This window comes from Atheta coriaria, unplaced genomic scaffold, assembly GCF_025399875.1.
Source record: "Atheta coriaria isolate IRGN ID8LTWV9N9 unplaced genomic scaffold, Caltech_Dcor_3.1 hic_scaffold_7_pilon, whole genome shotgun sequence".
Classification (NCBI taxonomy): domain Eukaryota; kingdom Metazoa; phylum Arthropoda; class Insecta; order Coleoptera; family Staphylinidae; genus Dalotia; species Dalotia coriaria.
In genome coordinates, this window is record NW_027045449.1 from 1435269 (window position 1) to 1453322 (window position 18054).

Below are 18054 nucleotides of genomic sequence, written 5' to 3' on the forward strand. Positions count from 1 at the left end.
ACTGCAATTGGTACAAAATTAAACATATTTTGCGTTTCTAATGAAACTAGTGTTAAAAAAATGATAACAAATGATGAATTATGACTGAAATTTGCAATATGAATCAAATTTCGTGTAATTTATTAAATTTTGTTCACAATACAAATAATATCGTACTCAAAACGAAGCATATATTCTAGGAACATCAATATGCAATTCTACCTGCTTCAAACAAACATCTCACATCTTACTGATATCAACAAACAAGTTTTTGTGATGTGAACATTCTAAATGAATAGTAGATGACGCTAGGATGCACTATTTACAATAAATTAAATCAGGTGATGTCTCCGCACAAGTTTATTTACATCGCTGAGGTTGTTTGTTGGTGGTAGTGTGCAGGTAGTGCGTGTACATGGAATTAAAAGGCAACAGCCGTGTGAACAAGTCTCAAGCGATACATGCGACATTGAAATTGATTTGATAGTCGAAGAGAATAAGAATATTGCTTTAACTATATTCCGCAAATATTTTAACCCTGACAATTGTTAATTTTAATCAAATTTATTTCAAATTAAACTTAAATTGAGTTTCTAGTAAAACAACAATTAAAAAAGTAACGACAAAATGAATAATCAACAAATGTATTCGAAAATAACAGAAAATCAACCTATTTAGATTAATTTCACTCATAATCTGAATAATATTGCATTTAAATCGAACATTTATTAAAAATTTACACTAATCTTCCCAACATCAACATTTATTTATCTCACTGGTAGAAAACAAACACCTCACCAATATCAACAAACTAGTTTTTGTGATGTCAACGTTTTAAATGAATCCTAGATGACGCTAGGATGCACTATTTGCAATAAATTAAATCAGGTGATGTCTCAGCACAAGTTTATTTACATCGGTGAGGTTGTTTGTTAGTGGTAGTGCGCAGGTAGTGCGTGTACATTGAGTTAAAGTCAACAGCCGTGTTAATAAAACTACAAGCGATACATGCGGCATTGAAATTGATTTGATAGTCGAACGGCGTAAGAATATTCCTTCAACAATATTCCGCAAATATTTTAAGACTCATAATTGCTAATTTTAATCAAATTTATTTCAAATTAAAGTTTAATTGTGTTTCTATTAAAACAAATATTAAAAAAAAAAACAATTACAAACTTTAACAATGGCAAACTAACAAACTAGCAAATTTTGTTTAATTTGACGCGTAATTCAAATAATATTGCACTTAAATCGTACATTTATTTAAAATTCACACAAATCTTCTCAACATCAACATTTACTTATCTCACAGGTAGAAAACAAACACCTCTCCAATATAAACAAACTAATTTTTGTGATCTCTCCCCGACTACAAGTTAAATCATCCAAAGATGCCGCTAGGATGCGGTTTTAAACTAAAAATAAAGCCTACAACAAAATAATATTGAAATATTCCAAAGAATAACCATACAACTTTTCAAAACCACAAGTTATTAATATTTAATTGAAATAAAACAATGCCTTGTAATCTCAAGCAATAATTATAATACTTCTCAGTTTTAATTTTATATTTTTATTTTTTTATATTTTTATTCCACTTAGCTAACACCAGCAATTAAATCGCAGCCTGGTTTTGCATTCTGCGTACGAATTAAACATTAATCTCTACCTCTAGGTTATTAATAAATACAGAGTGTACTATTTAATACCCAATCAATAAATAATAAAATAATCAATAAATCCAATCTTTATTTTACAAATAAATAAACTACATCAAACACTTAATAACAAATTCAATTCTAATCATCTAAACATAAACGCACTAGAAACTTTTATTCTCCACTAATCCATTTATTATTCATTAAAATACGCACAATCTAGCAAACTGCACCCATTATTATATATGCAGATTGATTGCCTTGTCATTGCACAACCTTGACGAGTTGTCTTGACTGCACAGCACACTGTGCTAAATGATCGGTGAACATGTCTCGCTTTTTACACTTTTCTATCTGATAATGCAAATGATTTGCACCTGAACACACACAGTACTGGATTTAACATCAGTCCAATTAAAATCCAACAAGCGGCCATGGCTATAACACATGTCATCCTTAATAAAAGCCTTCAAACAAGGTTAAGTCACAAATGTTTAATTACAGTTGTGTAATACACCTCTGTGTGCACTTTTTCTTTATACAAGTTTAAAAACACATAGAAGTGTCCTATTTTTTATTGACATATTTGGCATAGAACAAGTTTTGATTGTGCAATCATCGATAAATCGTTGAAGACGAACACATTCAAGTTTTTCTACTTTAGGATTATATAAATGTGTTTGATTTATTAAATACATATTGGATTATTTAAATTAGGAGAGAAAAAACATAATATTTGCGAAATGTCTGCAGGAATAATTATGAATTGATTAACACAGTTAACAGAAGTCATTATCCTTTTATTTTTAGGTTATTTTGGTTGAAAAACACAGAAATAACCTTTATTTGTCCTTGAATAACCAAAAATGACAAAAATTAATTTTTACTTTAGAACTAGGACTATGGAATTAGGAGAGAAAAAAAATATTTTCGAAATGTCTGCAGGAATAATTATGAATTGATTAACACAGTTAGCAGAAGTCATTATCCTTTTATTTTTAGGTTATTTTGGTTAAAAACATACAGAAATAACCTTTATTTGTCCTTGAATCACCAAAAATGACAAAAATTAATTTTTACTTTAGAACTAGGACTTTAGAATTAGGAGAGAAAAATAATATTTGCGAAATGTCCGCAGGAATACTTATGAATTGATTAACACAGTTAGCAGAAGTCATTATCCTTTTATCTTTATGTTATTTTGGTTAAAAAACACAGAAATAACCTTTATTTGCCCTTGAATAACCAAAAATGCGAAAAATTAATTTTTACTTTAGAACTAGGACTTTAGAATTAGGAGAGAAAAATAATATTTGCGAAATGTCTGCAGGAATAATTATGAATTGATTAATACAGTTAGCAGAAGTCATTATCCTTTTATTTTTAGGTTATTTTGGTTAAAAAACACAGAAATAACCTTTATTTGTCCTTGAAAAAACAAAAATGACAAAAATTAAGTTTTAATTTGATTCTTATTATTTTCTATGATTTCTTAATCTAATAACAACTCAACTGTCGTCCTTTCAACACAAGTGACATTTACAATCGCGTAATTTTTATAAAATCCATCTATTGCGCGATCAACGTCTCTTTCTCCGCCATGCCACCACCAGCAACGCCAAGTTTAGTGTTTAGTTAGTTTTAATTCGTCGCCGGTGCAAAATAACGATTCGAAAGTCTACCATTGAAGCCAATATCGCTGGAAGACTTCAGTACTGCATCAAACGTTGATCCGTACAGACGTACACATCCAAAAATGAAACTCACTGCTCTCGTGTTGACGCTGTGTGTGGCTGTACATGCCAATTCCAATGGAGGTTCGGAGACCTGTTGCGTTGACATGGTGCCGAAGCATCCGGTAGACGCACAGTCTTCACCATTTGCCAAAACAGGCTATAAAGTATCAGTTGATAAAGAGAAGATTAGTGATGGTGGAGAGGCTAAGATTACCGTCAGTGGTGAACGTCCTTTCAAAGGATATTTACTACAGGTTAGGGATGGAGAGACTGCGATTGGTACTTTTGATATTGCTGCCAATGATGGACATAGTAAAACTATTAATTGTTTCACCAAAGAAAAGGTAATTTATTAATTTTATTAATGGTTTTTCTATTTTTAATTGGTTTTGGTTTTTCGTTGTTTTTTTAAATATTTTCTTTTATTTTCTTTCTTTCTGTAAATTTTGTTTGCAATTGGGAAACCTTCCAGGACCACCACTTACAATCTCATAACACTTTACACAAACACGTTGATCTAATGTTAAGACGTTGGTTGGGCATGCTGAGCCATTTGCTCAATCAGCTTCCGTTTCCGGTCGATTTCAACGATGTCTTTTTCAGAGGCGAGCCGAAACATGTGCGTAAAACATTACCAACACTATTCTGGACACATTGAAACTTCGCACTGCTTTTATTTTTTGTTATTTATGTGTATAACACCCCCCACAATATAAATATTTCGGTTTTTAAAATGGCTGACTGGTGATTTAACACTATATAAAACAAGTTTTATGATTAATGGTTTTTTTCGACACATTTACTAAGTATAATATGTTTCTGGAATTAGAAATTTAATGTGTTTCGATTTGTATAAATTAACATACTGTGAACGTTTGTGATTGCAGAATATGGCGACGCATAACAATGCTAATGACAAAAAATCCGTGTCCGTTACCTGGAAGCCACCGAAAGGCGTCAAGAAGACTTATACTGTCTAGTAAGTTGATAATAATTAATTTTTTAAGTTTTTTGATTGTGGTTTTGTTGGTTTTATTTATATTTTGTTTTGTTTTTAGTGTAACTGTTGCTGAGAATGGTGGTGTCTTCTGGGTTCGTCAGCCGACTGCCAAAATTACCGTTGAGTAATCAAAAACTCGAAATCACCGCAATTGGTGTTTTAAATTATTTGTTTCTGTCTTCAAACTACACACATTGTGCACATAGCTTACTTAACACTGTTTTATTATACTAATTTTAAAGAAGAACAAATACTCGTTGTCTGTAATAATAGTGTTATGAATCTTTTGATAATGGTGCTTTTGATTTTTTGTTTAATAAATTGACTTGTAAATATTGTAAATAGGTGGTTTTAAATTTAATTGGTATTTCGCAAAATTAATTATGTATTGGTTTAATTGATATTCAATTAAACTTATTTCGCATTTCTCATGAAACTACAGCTAAAATAATAATAATAAATGGTGAATTAGGATGCAAATACGAAATAAGAATTAAATTTCGTGTAATTTATTTTATTTTGTTGCAATGCAAGTAATATTCTACAGATATCAAACTTCTATTCTATACCTGCTACAAACAAACATCTCATTGATATCAACATTCGAGTTTATGTGATGTCAACATTCTAAAGAGATCCTAGATGACGCTAGGATGCAGTATTTGCAATAAATTAAATCAGGTGATGTCTCAGCACAAGTTTATTTACATCGGTGAGGTTGTTTGTTGGTGGTAGTGCGCAGGTAATGCGTGTATATTGAGTAAGGCAACAGCCTTGTTCATAAGACTTTATGCGATACATGCGACATTGAAATTGATTTGATAGTCGAGCGGTGTAAGAATACTCCGCAAATGTGTGTGCACGCGAAATATTGATTTTATTAAAATTGATATTAAATTTACAATTTTTCTGTGATTCCACTTTTATTTCAGGAAATACAGCTGTTCACTTCTTAAATCTTTTTAGTTGTGCTTGTTGCATCTAACAGCTGAGCCTGCAACTCATATAAAGTTTTTCTGAACACGGAATATTACATTACAATATTATATGTGCAATATTTGTGGCCAAATGTGTTGTAGTATATCACATGTTGTAAAAATAAAATTGAATATTTGACTACTTGGTCAAGCTGTTAATTAATTTATATAATTAATTTTACGTTAAATTAATTGTTTAACAATTCAAAATAATTCAAATTATTTAATTTTAATTTTAATTCAAAAGACTGTGTTATATTTGCGCCGAATTAGAGTAGACATGAGAGATTTTTTATCGTGAATTCAAAACATTGGAATGTGAGAAAGAATACGTTCTATTATATTCTATTCAATACTTGTGCATTTGTCTTGTTTACATCTTGTCGAATTCAGGTTTTTATCAGCGCTGCCTCACACTACCCGTTCGTCACATAGGCGTAAGTCGGGTTGCGGGGTGAGACGAAGAGCAACATCGCACGATAGCACACTTGCGCAAAGCGTGCTAAAGAGCGTCATTCGGTACGCAACGGTCAGTGCAGCATGCAGCTAATTTAAAAAACTGCCGAAATTGTACCAAATATTCTAAATGTAGTGCTACCAAGTGCAATTCATTCCACAATACTATTACAAGTAAGTTCCCTTCATTATTCATAAGTATCTTTCCTTTTTTTAATTTGCGTGATTTTCGTTTTTTTACGCGTGGTCGAGTTAGATTTCGTTTATTATCGTCTGTAGCCAATACGTTTTACGCTAGAGTATATCGAGTTACTTCATCATGTAGAGTAAATTGTATTTTGCAAGAATATCCAATTAGATTTTGGATAACTTAGAGCATGTTTTGATAATTCGCATAATATCGTGTGGGATGCGTAAATTGTGCAATCCTAATATCTAGTTCTTTTTCATGCTTATCAACCGGCGTTGATACACACCACTCGATCGTCCTCGTTTGGGTTGCGGGGAGAGACGAAGAGCGCTGCACTTGCGCATCACGCACTCAAGCGCGTCACTCTAACGGTTACAAGCAGTTTAGTTGCAGCTCTCGTGAAAAATAGTTAAAAATTTGAGAATTCGGCAGAAAAATGTTGTTACCAAGTGAAAATCACAACGCAATTACGTGTAAGTGTCTTTCATTACATATTACGTCTGATTATATCTTGTGTGAATTGAGTACATTTTCGGTAAAAGTGAAAAATTTAGTTTTGCATGCACAAAAGACACACACCCACACACATCTATTGTGCGTTTCATCTACGGATCTACGCGAAGCGTGCGCGGCGTGCACGGCGTTCGCGTCCTTCTTATCAGTTGTTTGTTTACTTTGCACATTCTTCAAGCGTTCACTTTGTGGCAGAATAGTGCCAATAGTGTACAAATAAAATAACATCGCGCGATGTTTTTGTTTTGATTTTTATTTTTCAATATTCAAAAACTAGTCAGATTCACTTTAAAATAAAATCTAGAAATTACATATATTTATACAAAGTGTTTAGCGAACTAATATTTTCTTTTTTTATATTTTCATGTTATTCGCGATTTTAATTCACTATCGGGTGTTTGGCTGTTTTATCAACTACCGGGAAGCGTTTATTACCCACTACAACGTGAAGACGTATACGCTAGTAAAGTATCTACCTTAGCGCCGCCTCGTGGCTTATTTCTTAAATAGTGAGATCTGAAACCTTGAGTACCATATGTTATATATATACTAGTTAACCGGGCAAACGTTGTTTTGCCAAATAAATTATTTCTAGTTTCTAGATAAATTTTAGTGTAGACAAAGAGTAACTTACTTATTATAAGTGTGTCAGTATGAAAAATTTAATTAACTGAACTAATTGTGCCAAATACACTTAAAATGAATAATTTTATTATTATGAATAAAATAGTAATCTATAATATAAAAATGAATCGCAAAAGTGTTGTTAACCACTGTAAACGTTACTTACTACACTTGATACGTATACCATAATGATGGCCGAAAACTGTGTAGGGTGTGACAGAAGTCTTATTGTGTGAGTGAAAGAGAAGACCGGCTTCAGTCTCATTCCTTCAGCGGTATGAAAAGTGAATAAATTACTAAAATGGCTATAAAAAATAGGGTATTTAGTTCTTTTTCACTAAACATGATTATTCAATTTTAATAGCAAACAAATAATTTCAATTATTGTCACAATTTTATAAGTAAAGCTCTGATTGCAGGAGTGATGGAAAACCGTGGCAGCCTGGAAAAAATTCCAGAATTTGCAGTGCACATTTTGTTGGGGGTGAAAAATCTAACAATCCACTCAATGAATCTTATCACCCAACTATATTTCCTCTAATATACGTAAAAAAAAAGAAATTCTAATGCAGGTTTACGAGCTGAGAGATTGCGAAAACGACGGGAAAGAATTTCATCTGCAATAATTAATACAGCTCCAGCAGATGCTGCAGTTGATGAAATAGTTGTTTCTGAGAAACATGATATTGGCATACAAACAAAAATATTTTTTTGTCGACATTTTTTTTAAATGTTTAATTATTGATAATATATTCAATAATAAAGTGTAAACATTAGCTTGACAGGTGTAGCTTACCCACCATTTAAAAAATAAGCCACGAGGCGGCGCTAAGGTAGATACTTTACTAGCGTATTTTCAAGGGACCAGGACAGGAAAGACTAAGTATTTTCCAGATAATACCAAGAATGGAAACAGGTTTGAAAATTGTTTTAAAAGTTAATTTACTTTTAAAGCGTGTATTTTTTTAATTTCGACTTGTAACGGCTTCCGCGTCGCGAAATTTTTGTCATCTTTTGGCATAAATCGTTACTCGTAAAATACGAAGTGAAGTGAGAAGTGAAGTGCGCGTTAATCGAATCATAGGTACTGTACAAAAAAATAACTGCTACATTTTTCACAGTTAATAATTTTCACAGTTAATAATTTTCACAAAATATTAATTGTTCTTTCTGCTTATCTTACAGGTATATTTTCAATTTATTTGGGCATTTATTTGTAACTCGGGCGCATTCGTTTTCGGTTTATGTATTTCTTGTTTGTACTAATATGCCACACACCTTCTTAACCAATTACCTTTATTATTTTTGAACCTCAGATATTTAAAAAAATTCTTAACATTCTAAATTTGTTTATTTCTTACATTAACTTTTTTAAATTTTTCTTTCTTTATTAAAAAATATTAAATATTTTTACTTTTAGTTTAACTCTTAATTGCAATGTAATTAAATTTCTATATTTTATAACAGTATTAGCAAATAGCAATTCAAATTTTACATAACAACTTATAGTTTTACTTCATTAATTTGTTTTTTTTAAGTTTCAAATTTAACTTCTTTGTTTTCTGTTACTGCATTCTTTTAAAAATTTAGATAAACAAATTAGCAAATCCTTTTTAACTACCTATTTAATCATTATTTACATTTACAGCTACCAGTGATAAACGTAACTCGCGATTGACCTGGAGAGGTGTAACGAAATACTCATCGAGTGCGGGTCGCGACGCGGTTTAATTCAGTACATTTATTGTGTTAACAACTTAATTGAAAGTCTTTCTGTATACCGATATTGAAAACCGAGTGCGTGTCGCGAGTACAAATCCGAAACTATCGAAATCCATTCCGAGGGGCATTCCATACCCATGAGGGACGAGAGGGGAACCAGACCACTTCTAGCAACCTACCAGCGTTTTGGACCCAAGTTTGGAAAATATCGACGCATCCTCCTGAGAAACTCTGACGTAGGATCCCAGTTTCTAGGAGCCGGATGAAGGTAAGTCGTGGTGATGACTTGGACCGGAGGGTAGTCACGAGTGCCCCTGACTGGCGGATGCGCAAAGCATTTTGCTGCGTATGTGACAGCCGAAGGGGAGACACACTCGGGGCTATGTCCTTGGTACAGGGATAGTCCACCCATCATTGCTAGAATCGCCGGATGTCTTTGCGGGGTGAGTACACCTGACACCAAACTGGCTGTCTTGTATCTTTATGCGCAAACAAATGCACGTGCATACAATCATCATAACTGAACTCGCCGTCTATCCCGGAAAATACGTTTTGTTTTCGCGATTTGCAGTTCGAGTTTTCCAGGCGCGATCAAAAATGAAGGAAAACATAATTTCGATCCACGTTTAAATTTTTTAAAAGTCGGGATACTCTACTAATTCTGTTCAATTCATTCGTGGTGTTCGCGATTTGCACCTCGGGATTTTCAGGCGCGAGACACACCAAAGGAGAGTACCCAAAAAACGTGGATAACGTAATGTCCACCAACGTTTAAATTTTTTGAGAGTCGGGATACTCTGTTAAATCTCAGTTAATTTCAGGCGCGCATCACTGCCAAGCACGGCAGAACATCATTTATTTGATTCATCATAATTCGCGACCGTTAAACTTCGCGTTCGTTTGCAATGTGTGAATGTGTAGACTGATGAATGAAACCCTATTTTTAATTGTTGTATGAATGAATTCATTGATTTGTTGTATTTATTATATTTGTGTATGTGTGTTAAATTTTGGACGATGTGCTTGCACATGGCACCAAAAGCCCGTTGCCCACTGGCGGTGCACGGGTCACAAGGCTTATTAAACTCAAGTTGGTTATACCGCGGCGAAAACCGTTTCGCCACCTCGTATCACAGATCGTCAAACGCGGTCGCGAGCATTATATTACTAAGAACGATAACAAACATTTTTACAACGGTCTGTGATTTTAGTTAAGTATGTTGTTAGGCAGGGAAAAAGGCAGGTTAATTAAAATCTCGCGATAGAATTAAGAATCCTATCCACAAACCCTTTAGTGTGTGAATGATAATTGTGATAGTATAAGTTGATATTATATATTTTTACTTGTTCTAATTAAATTAACTTTTGAATGATTTAAGTATTAAAAAATAATAGCAAAGAACATCAAACTCAATTGAAAAATATCTAATAACATATATTTATATAGGTATCAAAATTAATAAATTCAATATTAAAATGCAAATATTTAAATCATTTGAAAGAATTATGCCATGTTAATCAACTTTTCCGCTTTCAGAAGTCACCGCGATTATTATCACCGCGATTTTGAATCCTTGTGTAGGCAGGCTCGTATTAGGTCCTTAAAAATCACATTTCCTAATTTTCCTCACCAATTAACTAAATATATAAACATAAAACAACTATGGTTGTCTTGATTTATTTGTCTGTGTGAATGAGACTCTACTAAACCAATTCCAAATTTATTATTTAAATATGTACTCATCATTTTCATTTCAGGTAATAATCTGTACCAAACTAAATAAACAAATGCTCCTCAATATATCTTTTTTTTTGATCTGAACATAATTAAAACAAATGTTTATAGTTTGTTTTAGGAAACACAACACTACCGAAATCATAAATTAAAAAACACAAACACAATTTTTACTTTATCTTTACTTCACTTTATGGCAGCACAACTTTTATATCGTATTTTATTGTTACTCGCATATACATACGTATATATTCATATTATAATAATAATAATTATTATTATTAGTACTTATATAGTTTATGTCATTAAGTCTTTCATCAATTATTTTCAAACTTCATATCATATCATATTCACAAACCGTCCGAAAACAAAAACTTAATAATAATAAATATTTATAAATAGCGCTTAATTACAGTTGTCCAATACACGTAGTAGTATCTCTATCAACGATAAATATCGCCTGAATTTGGAGGGTCTTTCAATCATTATTGCCGTCATTTACAATTAGCATTCGGTATTTAGTATTCGAGGCACTAACTACTCCAATAACTACACGCTAACTACCACACAGTCGATTATCTTATAAAAATATAAGACAAACAGCATATAATAGTCATCACGTAGACGAAGTATGTTGGGTTGCGTCGTAAAGTCGAGTTAGATCCAAAGAAATCTTAACAGAAAACAGAAGTTATATTTATTGCACATTAAAAAGATGAAAAGTAATTATTATTTACCAAACGTGTCCTGTTCGTGGGTTTGCGATGAGGTAGACAATAAGACAGGTCCTAAAAACGCGACTTCTTCGTGGATATAACTCTCCGTAAAACTGCTCCAGATATTAAACAGGGTTGCGTCACATCTGAGCACCATGGGACCCGCAGTAAAATAGGGCTTTAACGCGACCAATTCAATTCGGGATTCAATCATATTCCCAACTAACCGTGTAGGACGTATTCGTACATAGGGTTCTGAAGAATCCATCTAAAAAATAGCAAAATCAAATAAATTTTATCAATTTTTAGAGGTTTTTAACGCAAAACACCGATTTTTTTACTTTTTGGCGATTCAAAACAGCGCTAGACTTTGAAACTACGCTTGATCCGTAAAAACTGGAGGGGGAAGTGTTGCTACAGCTTACCCCCACCACAATTTAACGGTTTTTCTAATTTTTACTTTATTTCTACGCAAAAAAAATCAAAAAAATTAAAAATTACAAAAAATTAATTACCAATTCAGAATTAATTTGCCACGTGATATTCGTCATTGGTTTAGTATTGTCGACACTACAACTAGCAGTGATTTTCTTCCCAATCTCGATCCGTTTCGCATTGACTTCCATTTGAGGCGCCCCGCTTGGCACATCTGCAAGCAAAAAAAATGCAAAAATTAAATAGCATCGTTCTTGAATTTGATACGCGTTTACGCTACGCACCGATAACATTCATAACGGCGCCTTTAAGCTCGGTGTGAAAAAGCGGCGCGTCGGCGGACACTTCGCATTTGAATAAACCAGATAAGTCTTTTTGAACCTGGCGCAAAGTGACTTCGTTCGCGCCGCTCTCGGCGAGCTGCAAATTATTCATATATTATATTTGAGTGCGCGAGAGATGATTTTGCATGGTGGTGGTGGGTACTTACGTCGACGTTAAAGTTCGCGATCGTGAATGCCTTCGATGGTGGCGACTCCTTCGGCACGAATCTATAGAATTCGATTCCGTTCCAATACCACTTGATGGTGTAAAGCGCCACGTCCTCCAAGTCGTACTCGCATGCCAGCGTTACCGAATCGTTTACCTTTACATATTCGGGCACTTTGATGACGAGTGATTTCAGACTTTCAATTTCTAAAAAAATTGGAAAATTAGGTAAATTTTTGAGATTTTTACGTAAAAAATCGCAAAAAAACTTAAAATTTAAAATTTTAGTATTTTTTTTTATGAAAAAAATGATATAAATTGGTTAAAATATCAAAAAAAGATGTTTTTCTATTGTTCCCTACCAGTTTTTTTCCAAAAACCAATTTACTTCGGTAAAAAATTAAATTTTAGGAGAATTTTGTTCAAAAATCAAAAATTTCTTAAATTTTATGTTATAAATCATCAAAATATTAAAATTAATTAAATTAATTACGATATTATCAATAATTTTCCACAAATTTAACAAATTTTTCACTTTTTTTCATTTTTTAAACAATTTTACAACCAAAAAAACATAAATTTTTAATTTTCCACGAAAACAATACAAAAACATTAAAAACTGAAATTTACAACACGTACCTTTTATCATAATTAAAAACATAAACCATGTAGCGAATAAAATATCCATTTCCGTGGTCGTTAATAAACTTTAACGTCACTTGTATTGTCCGCAAGCGCACTCGAGAGCCAACTGAACAGCGCGCAGAACTTGCCCGGCTCGTTGTCAACGCGGAACTAAAGAGTTTTGCCACTTTGAATCCCCCGGAGCGGGCGCGCACTCATCGTGCCCATCAAAACATAGGTCCGCCGAAGTCCATTCGTTTCTCCCACACACACACACACATGTTCTCCTCACCCCTTTCTCCCTCCACCCTTGGTTTTATTCATGCGTGGGGTTCGCAAGCCAAAATAATAATATAATCCAAGACGCACGCATTTTTCTTTTTTCTTGATGCATTGCTGCTGATGGCCGAGGTTTTTACCTGTTCGCGTGTTTCACATTTATAAACACGCCGCTTAGGGGTGAGAAAATTAGAGTGGTTTATTACGTTGTTCAAAAGGCACACTATGAGAATTATGACTTTCGGGAAATGGTAATAATTTATTTCATGCAAACGATTTAATTCCAACGTCAAAAAAGGTAAAAATTTGCATGTAAAAATCGTTTTTTACTTTTAAAGTAATTTAAAAAGTTTGATTAAAATATGTATAGTTAGTTAGTTAGTAAAATCAGTATATGGAGGTTTTGAAATATTAAAGGACTTTTGGGGATAAAGTGTCTGAAGCGTCGCATTGAGCCCCCCCACGGTAACACACACCGAGTGGGTCCAGGGCTAAGTTCCTTTCAATTTCCCATCGGTGAAACTCGGCGCGCAGAGTATTACCGAGAGCGAACTCGTGAATGCGGTCAGCAGGCAGCGCGCGGGTTTGTTATTCGAGGGTTTGTTATGGTAATTAATGTACACACAAGGATATTCGCCCCGTGCGTGGACGCGCGACTTTCGAGCACTTTTCGTTTATGCGCTGCGGGACTCTTGTCCTCAGCTTGTTCACACTCGGGATGCACAAAATCACCTACTGATAGTTTTAAACTACATTTATGTCATTATAATATAGGCAACCAAATATACACCAAATGCATACCTTCACAATATTGACACAAAAAGGTTATGAAATTAAATTTGTGCTTTTTGATACTTATTTGACATTATAGTATAGGCAACCAAATATACACTAAATATATACTTACCCTATATTAATACTTGATAGGTTTTGACATTAAATTAGTAAATTTTTGATGATTACTGAATCAGTTAGTATAATAAAGTGATGCGTTCGGTCAACATTAGTCTATTAGTCAATTTGCGTTTCTAATTCCTTGTGCGATTGCCGGGGCACAGTGGGAATTTTCAATATTGCTTCATCAAACATTCGCCCCCCGATGTGTAAGTCATTTTTGCAGCGTAATTAATTCCCCCCGATAAACATTCGGCGTTGCCACGGATGTTTTGAAACTAGTCCCCCATTACCCCACTCGAATTTGCAAGCGCGCTGTGACAATGCGACGAAATTAATTTCGCGCTTCTCGAAGTGATCTGCGCTCGCCAATTGACCCAGTCGCATAATAATCAATCGACTTTAACTCAATCCACACAATCCTCACTGTATTGTCTTTGGTCTTGGGTTTCTCGACAAGAGTAAAAATACTACGAGTAAATCAAATCGTTTGGTCGCCGAAAATGGTCTAAGCGAGGGGTGTGTCGATAGTGATAAAAATCGACGAGTTTACTAAACCAGATGAAACGATAAATCCTCGGACAATTTAATTTACATCGAGAGAAGTAAGGGAGAAGAGAGTCTTCCCCTTTTCTTATATTTACATTCAATTCAACATGGAGTTATTGATAGTTTCGATGTTTTATTTTATTTTACTTTGTGTAAAACAAAAATATTTTTTATTTATCAAATTGAGTAGTTTACCGGTGAGATTTATGTGTTTTGCTTGATTTTATAAATATCGCGCTCGTAAAAAAAAAAGTTCGCAACTTGTAAAGCAACCAATTTGTTGTTTCATATTTCAAAAGTTTCAAGTGCCTGTTTGAGAAACTTTAGAATAACAAATTACCAGATGAATATGAGATACAACTACACACGCAGGAAATCTCAAATTGATGATTTGAATTCAATCCAAAAAGCTTAACGGTTTTTTTCTTTAGTATTTTCGAGGTTATGTTACATGTTATGTGTCCAACCATTAGCGAGATTAAATCCGTATCAATTTAGTTAATGGCAGCGAGTTTTAATCGATTAAATATTATATTTTTGTACGTACGTAGATTTCGAGTCTATTTCCATGCAATATTCAGTGGTCCATGAAAAATTATACAAAAATAAAACATGCTCAAAAGAAGTGCAGTGCAATAACATGCACGACGTTCCGTTTGCGCACAACCCTCCTCACATATGAGTGTATGTATGTATGTGTGTGTTTGGTTGCCGGTGAACAGATCCGAGTAAAGTCCGAATATTTAAATGAGAATGGCGGGGCCGAGCGGAAAACATGCAGCGTCCGAGCATTGTAGGTGCAAAACGAGCGGCGGGCGGGGCGGGGAGTAGCTTTTGCATTCGGGATTATTCCCACTTTCGTAAATCGCACGGTGGATGAACCACCTACGGATGCCGGACAGCCGAAGCCGTCTCCAAACAACGGCGCTGGTTGAGAGAGTCGCTTTCGGTGTACGTTTTATGTGGATTACCGGACTGATTGCGAGTGTAATGAAGGACGATTTACGTTCGAAGCAATGCACGCCACTTAACAAACTACTAGTCGTGAATGTAGGTGGATATAATCCTTTCGACATTGCGTGATTAACTTCTTTCGAATTTTTGGGTAGAAAATTGCCTGTTTTGCGGAGATTTTAAAGAAAATAGCCTTAAAATGTATTTTAACGCCATCTATATTCAAATTAAATAACTATAATTATGATTAAAAGTCCAAATTAACTTTGAGTCCTTATTTTACACCTTTACAAGTTATTTTTTGCGATAAAAAATAGTCTATATTATTTTCTTTAGTCTAAAATATTTCTATACAAAAATTTATTAAAATTGCTTGAGTGGTTTTTGCGTGAAAGCGTCACAAACAAACAATTCGTTGATTTTTACCGATTATCCCTTAATTTTAGTTGTTTTTCAAAAAAATACTCACCACAATTGAATTATCTCGCTGTGCAGTACGCGTAAAAGTTAAACGACAAAGTTAATCAACCGTTTTCGGCACGCTGCGGTCTGCGGCTGAAAATTCTTCTCGCCGGAAAAGCCACTTGCGGTGCGCGCGGTCGTTGCGGTCGAGATGCGCGACGCCTTTTTTCCACAGCGTCCGCTCCCCAATTCTTATGTGACGCATCACTTCCTGTTTTTATCCATCCATATGTCGCAAAACAGCAGTCAACTGGCATGAATATACATTATTCCTCGCTTGGCTGCGTTTATGACACCGAATTCGCGAAATAAAAACGCGCAAAAAAACAAAAACTTTGCAACTTGTGCTTTTTTAAACGGGCAATTTCAAGTTAATCACGCGATTAACTACACAAAACTTGCAGCAAAGTGCAGTTTAATTAAACCATCTAGGAGTACGTGTGACACTTGCGCATACAAACGTTGAGATTAACATTTTACTGGTTACATGTTTCGGATACAAACAAAAAAATTTCACAAATCAACAATTATTCTCCATTTTGATATTATCACACTTATCACCGTCGTTTTTGACTAGATTCCGATGCGGTTGCAGACGATCCAAGATTTCTTGCAGTTTAATAAATTCTTTCACTAACGCCATTCGTAATTCGTAAAAATTTGACTTGGTTTCATCATGCACAACTTTTTGCACTTGTCGCTTTAAATCGGTAATAGCAGACGCCATTTCGTCCTTGACAGTCTCCCGAATGACCTCTGTAACAGCACCATTTTGTGCTACATGCACCGATGTGCATTCTGCCAGTGTATCATCACCATTACAACAAATCGGGCCGATAATCTGGTTTTCTTCAATTTCACTCACCGTAGGCAAATTCTCCACTTTGATATTCATCACATTATACTGTGTGGTATTAGGTCCGTGAATCGTAGACGCAGAAACATCTGAATTCAACATTGATTTATATTCGTAGACAATTTCAAGTTCATCCGCAGTGGAATAGTTATTAACGTTGGAAGGTGCGCATGTAACATCACTATGGCTATGTTTATTGAATAGAATCTGCGTGACAGTGTCGCCATCTTGTTTGGGTATCTTATTGAAATGATGCGATAAATTCCGCACGTCATACGCGTAGATAGAACCATCATCTGCCAGTATTGCTAATCCTATTGAATCAATACACATATCAACACATTTCGGATAATAATCCAAGTTGATGATACTGATTGTGGACGTATTGTAATAATCTCTTAAAATACACTTTTTACTCTCTGTTATGTATAGAATTGAATTATCTCGATAGACAAGGTCACAAATTTGACATTTCGATGGTTCGCTGTAAATATTCGTGATACCTTCCAATTCCCACAAGATACAAGCACCGCTGTTTGTACACGCAGCGATTTTTAATCCATATTGATCATTTATGGAGAAATTCCGTAAATTTCCAGTGTTTGACGCGTAGAAAATCGTCTGCAGACCTTTCGCATCATATACACTAATTTGATTGTTCTTCGACGCTGCGCATAAGAAAGAATCACGTGCATCAAACATAATCTTGAAATAATCACTGTGATCATGCGTCGGGCCAAGTTGTTTCCTCACAAAACAACGTTTCATGTCGTAGATCATGATGGTATCACCGCTGGCGATTGCCAGATCGCGTTTGTTGAGACTTTTGAATGTCGCATAACGTACATCGGGAACGTCGACGATTTCATGCAGGAATTTACTCTTTGCGTCGCGGAATGATATGATATCTATATGATTCTCGGATGTCACCAGACACATCCATTCGGAGGTGTTTGCCCATGATGCGCTGCGGATTTTCGGCCATGCGCGTGATAGCGGCCGATATGTTTTACTCAGACTCGATTTCGGCCAGTCGTAGCACTGCACTTGATCGGAAATACTTGCTAATTGCATTATCATACTCTATATCTAAACTAATTTAAAATATGTATTAATAATCACGGTAATTTTGAGGTGTACGTTCCTAAATCTGTTGTCAAACTGTAATGACAGTTGAATATCTTAAAAATTTGACATAACCTC

The 18054-nt window shown here is 34.4% G+C and overlaps 3 protein-coding genes across 4 annotated transcripts; 1 reads left to right on the forward strand and 2 right to left on the reverse strand.

Annotated features, from left to right (window-relative positions):
• Positions 1-3292: 3292 nt before the first annotated feature.
• Positions 3293-4718, forward strand: l(2)34Fc (lethal (2) 34Fc). 2 transcript variants are annotated; one of them, XM_065307988.1, is made up of 4 exons: positions 3293-3720; positions 3849-3995; positions 4264-4355; positions 4435-4718. In XM_065307988.1, the coding sequence occupies exons 1-4, from the start codon at positions 3397-3399 to the stop codon at positions 4502-4504; spliced, it is 633 nt and encodes a 210-aa protein (XP_065164060.1). In that variant the 5' UTR covers positions 3293-3396; the 3' UTR covers positions 4505-4718. The 2 variants fall into 2 exon arrangements, with proteins under 2 accessions (XP_065164060.1, XP_065164061.1); XM_065307989.1 differs by lacking the exon at positions 3849-3995 and having other exon boundaries at positions 3305-3720.
• A 6039-nt stretch (positions 4719-10757) lies between these two features.
• LOC135795666 (uncharacterized) lies at positions 10758-13470 on the reverse strand. Its single transcript, XM_065307420.1, has 6 exons — positions 12873-13470; positions 12235-12440; positions 12029-12164; positions 11825-11958; positions 11331-11577; positions 10758-11266 (listed from the first exon to the last, which is right to left on the reverse strand). Exons 1-6 carry the CDS (start codon positions 12919-12921, stop codon positions 11169-11171), a joined length of 870 nt encoding a protein of 289 aa, XP_065163492.1. The 5' UTR covers positions 12922-13470; the 3' UTR covers positions 10758-11168.
• A 2987-nt stretch (positions 13471-16457) lies between these two features.
• Positions 16458-18054, reverse strand: LOC135796280 (uncharacterized). The gene has a single exon (XM_065308214.1). The coding sequence runs from the start codon at positions 17929-17931 to the stop codon at positions 16516-16518; it is 1416 nt and encodes a 471-aa protein (XP_065164286.1). The 5' UTR covers positions 17932-18054; the 3' UTR covers positions 16458-16515.

What these genes read in the sequence shown, in the direction of transcription:
- LOC135795666 (XM_065307420.1), bottom strand. Translation starts at nt 12,921, where the DNA reads ATGGATATTTTATTCGCTACATGGTTTATGTTTTTAATTATGATAAAA. An exon ending in TCGCGAACTTTAACGTCGAC is followed by an intron (nt 12,165 to 12,234) that starts GTAAGTACCCAC and finishes AATAATTTGCAG; the next exon opens with CTCGCCGAGAGCGGCGCGAA. An exon ending in CGCCGTTATGAATGTTATCG is followed by an intron (nt 11,959 to 12,028) that starts GTGCGTAGCGTA and finishes TTTTGCTTGCAG; the next exon opens with ATGTGCCAAGCGGGGCGCCT.
- LOC135796280 (XM_065308214.1), bottom strand. Translation starts at nt 17,931, where the DNA reads ATGATAATGCAATTAGCAAGTATTTCCGATCAAGTGCAGTGCTACGAC.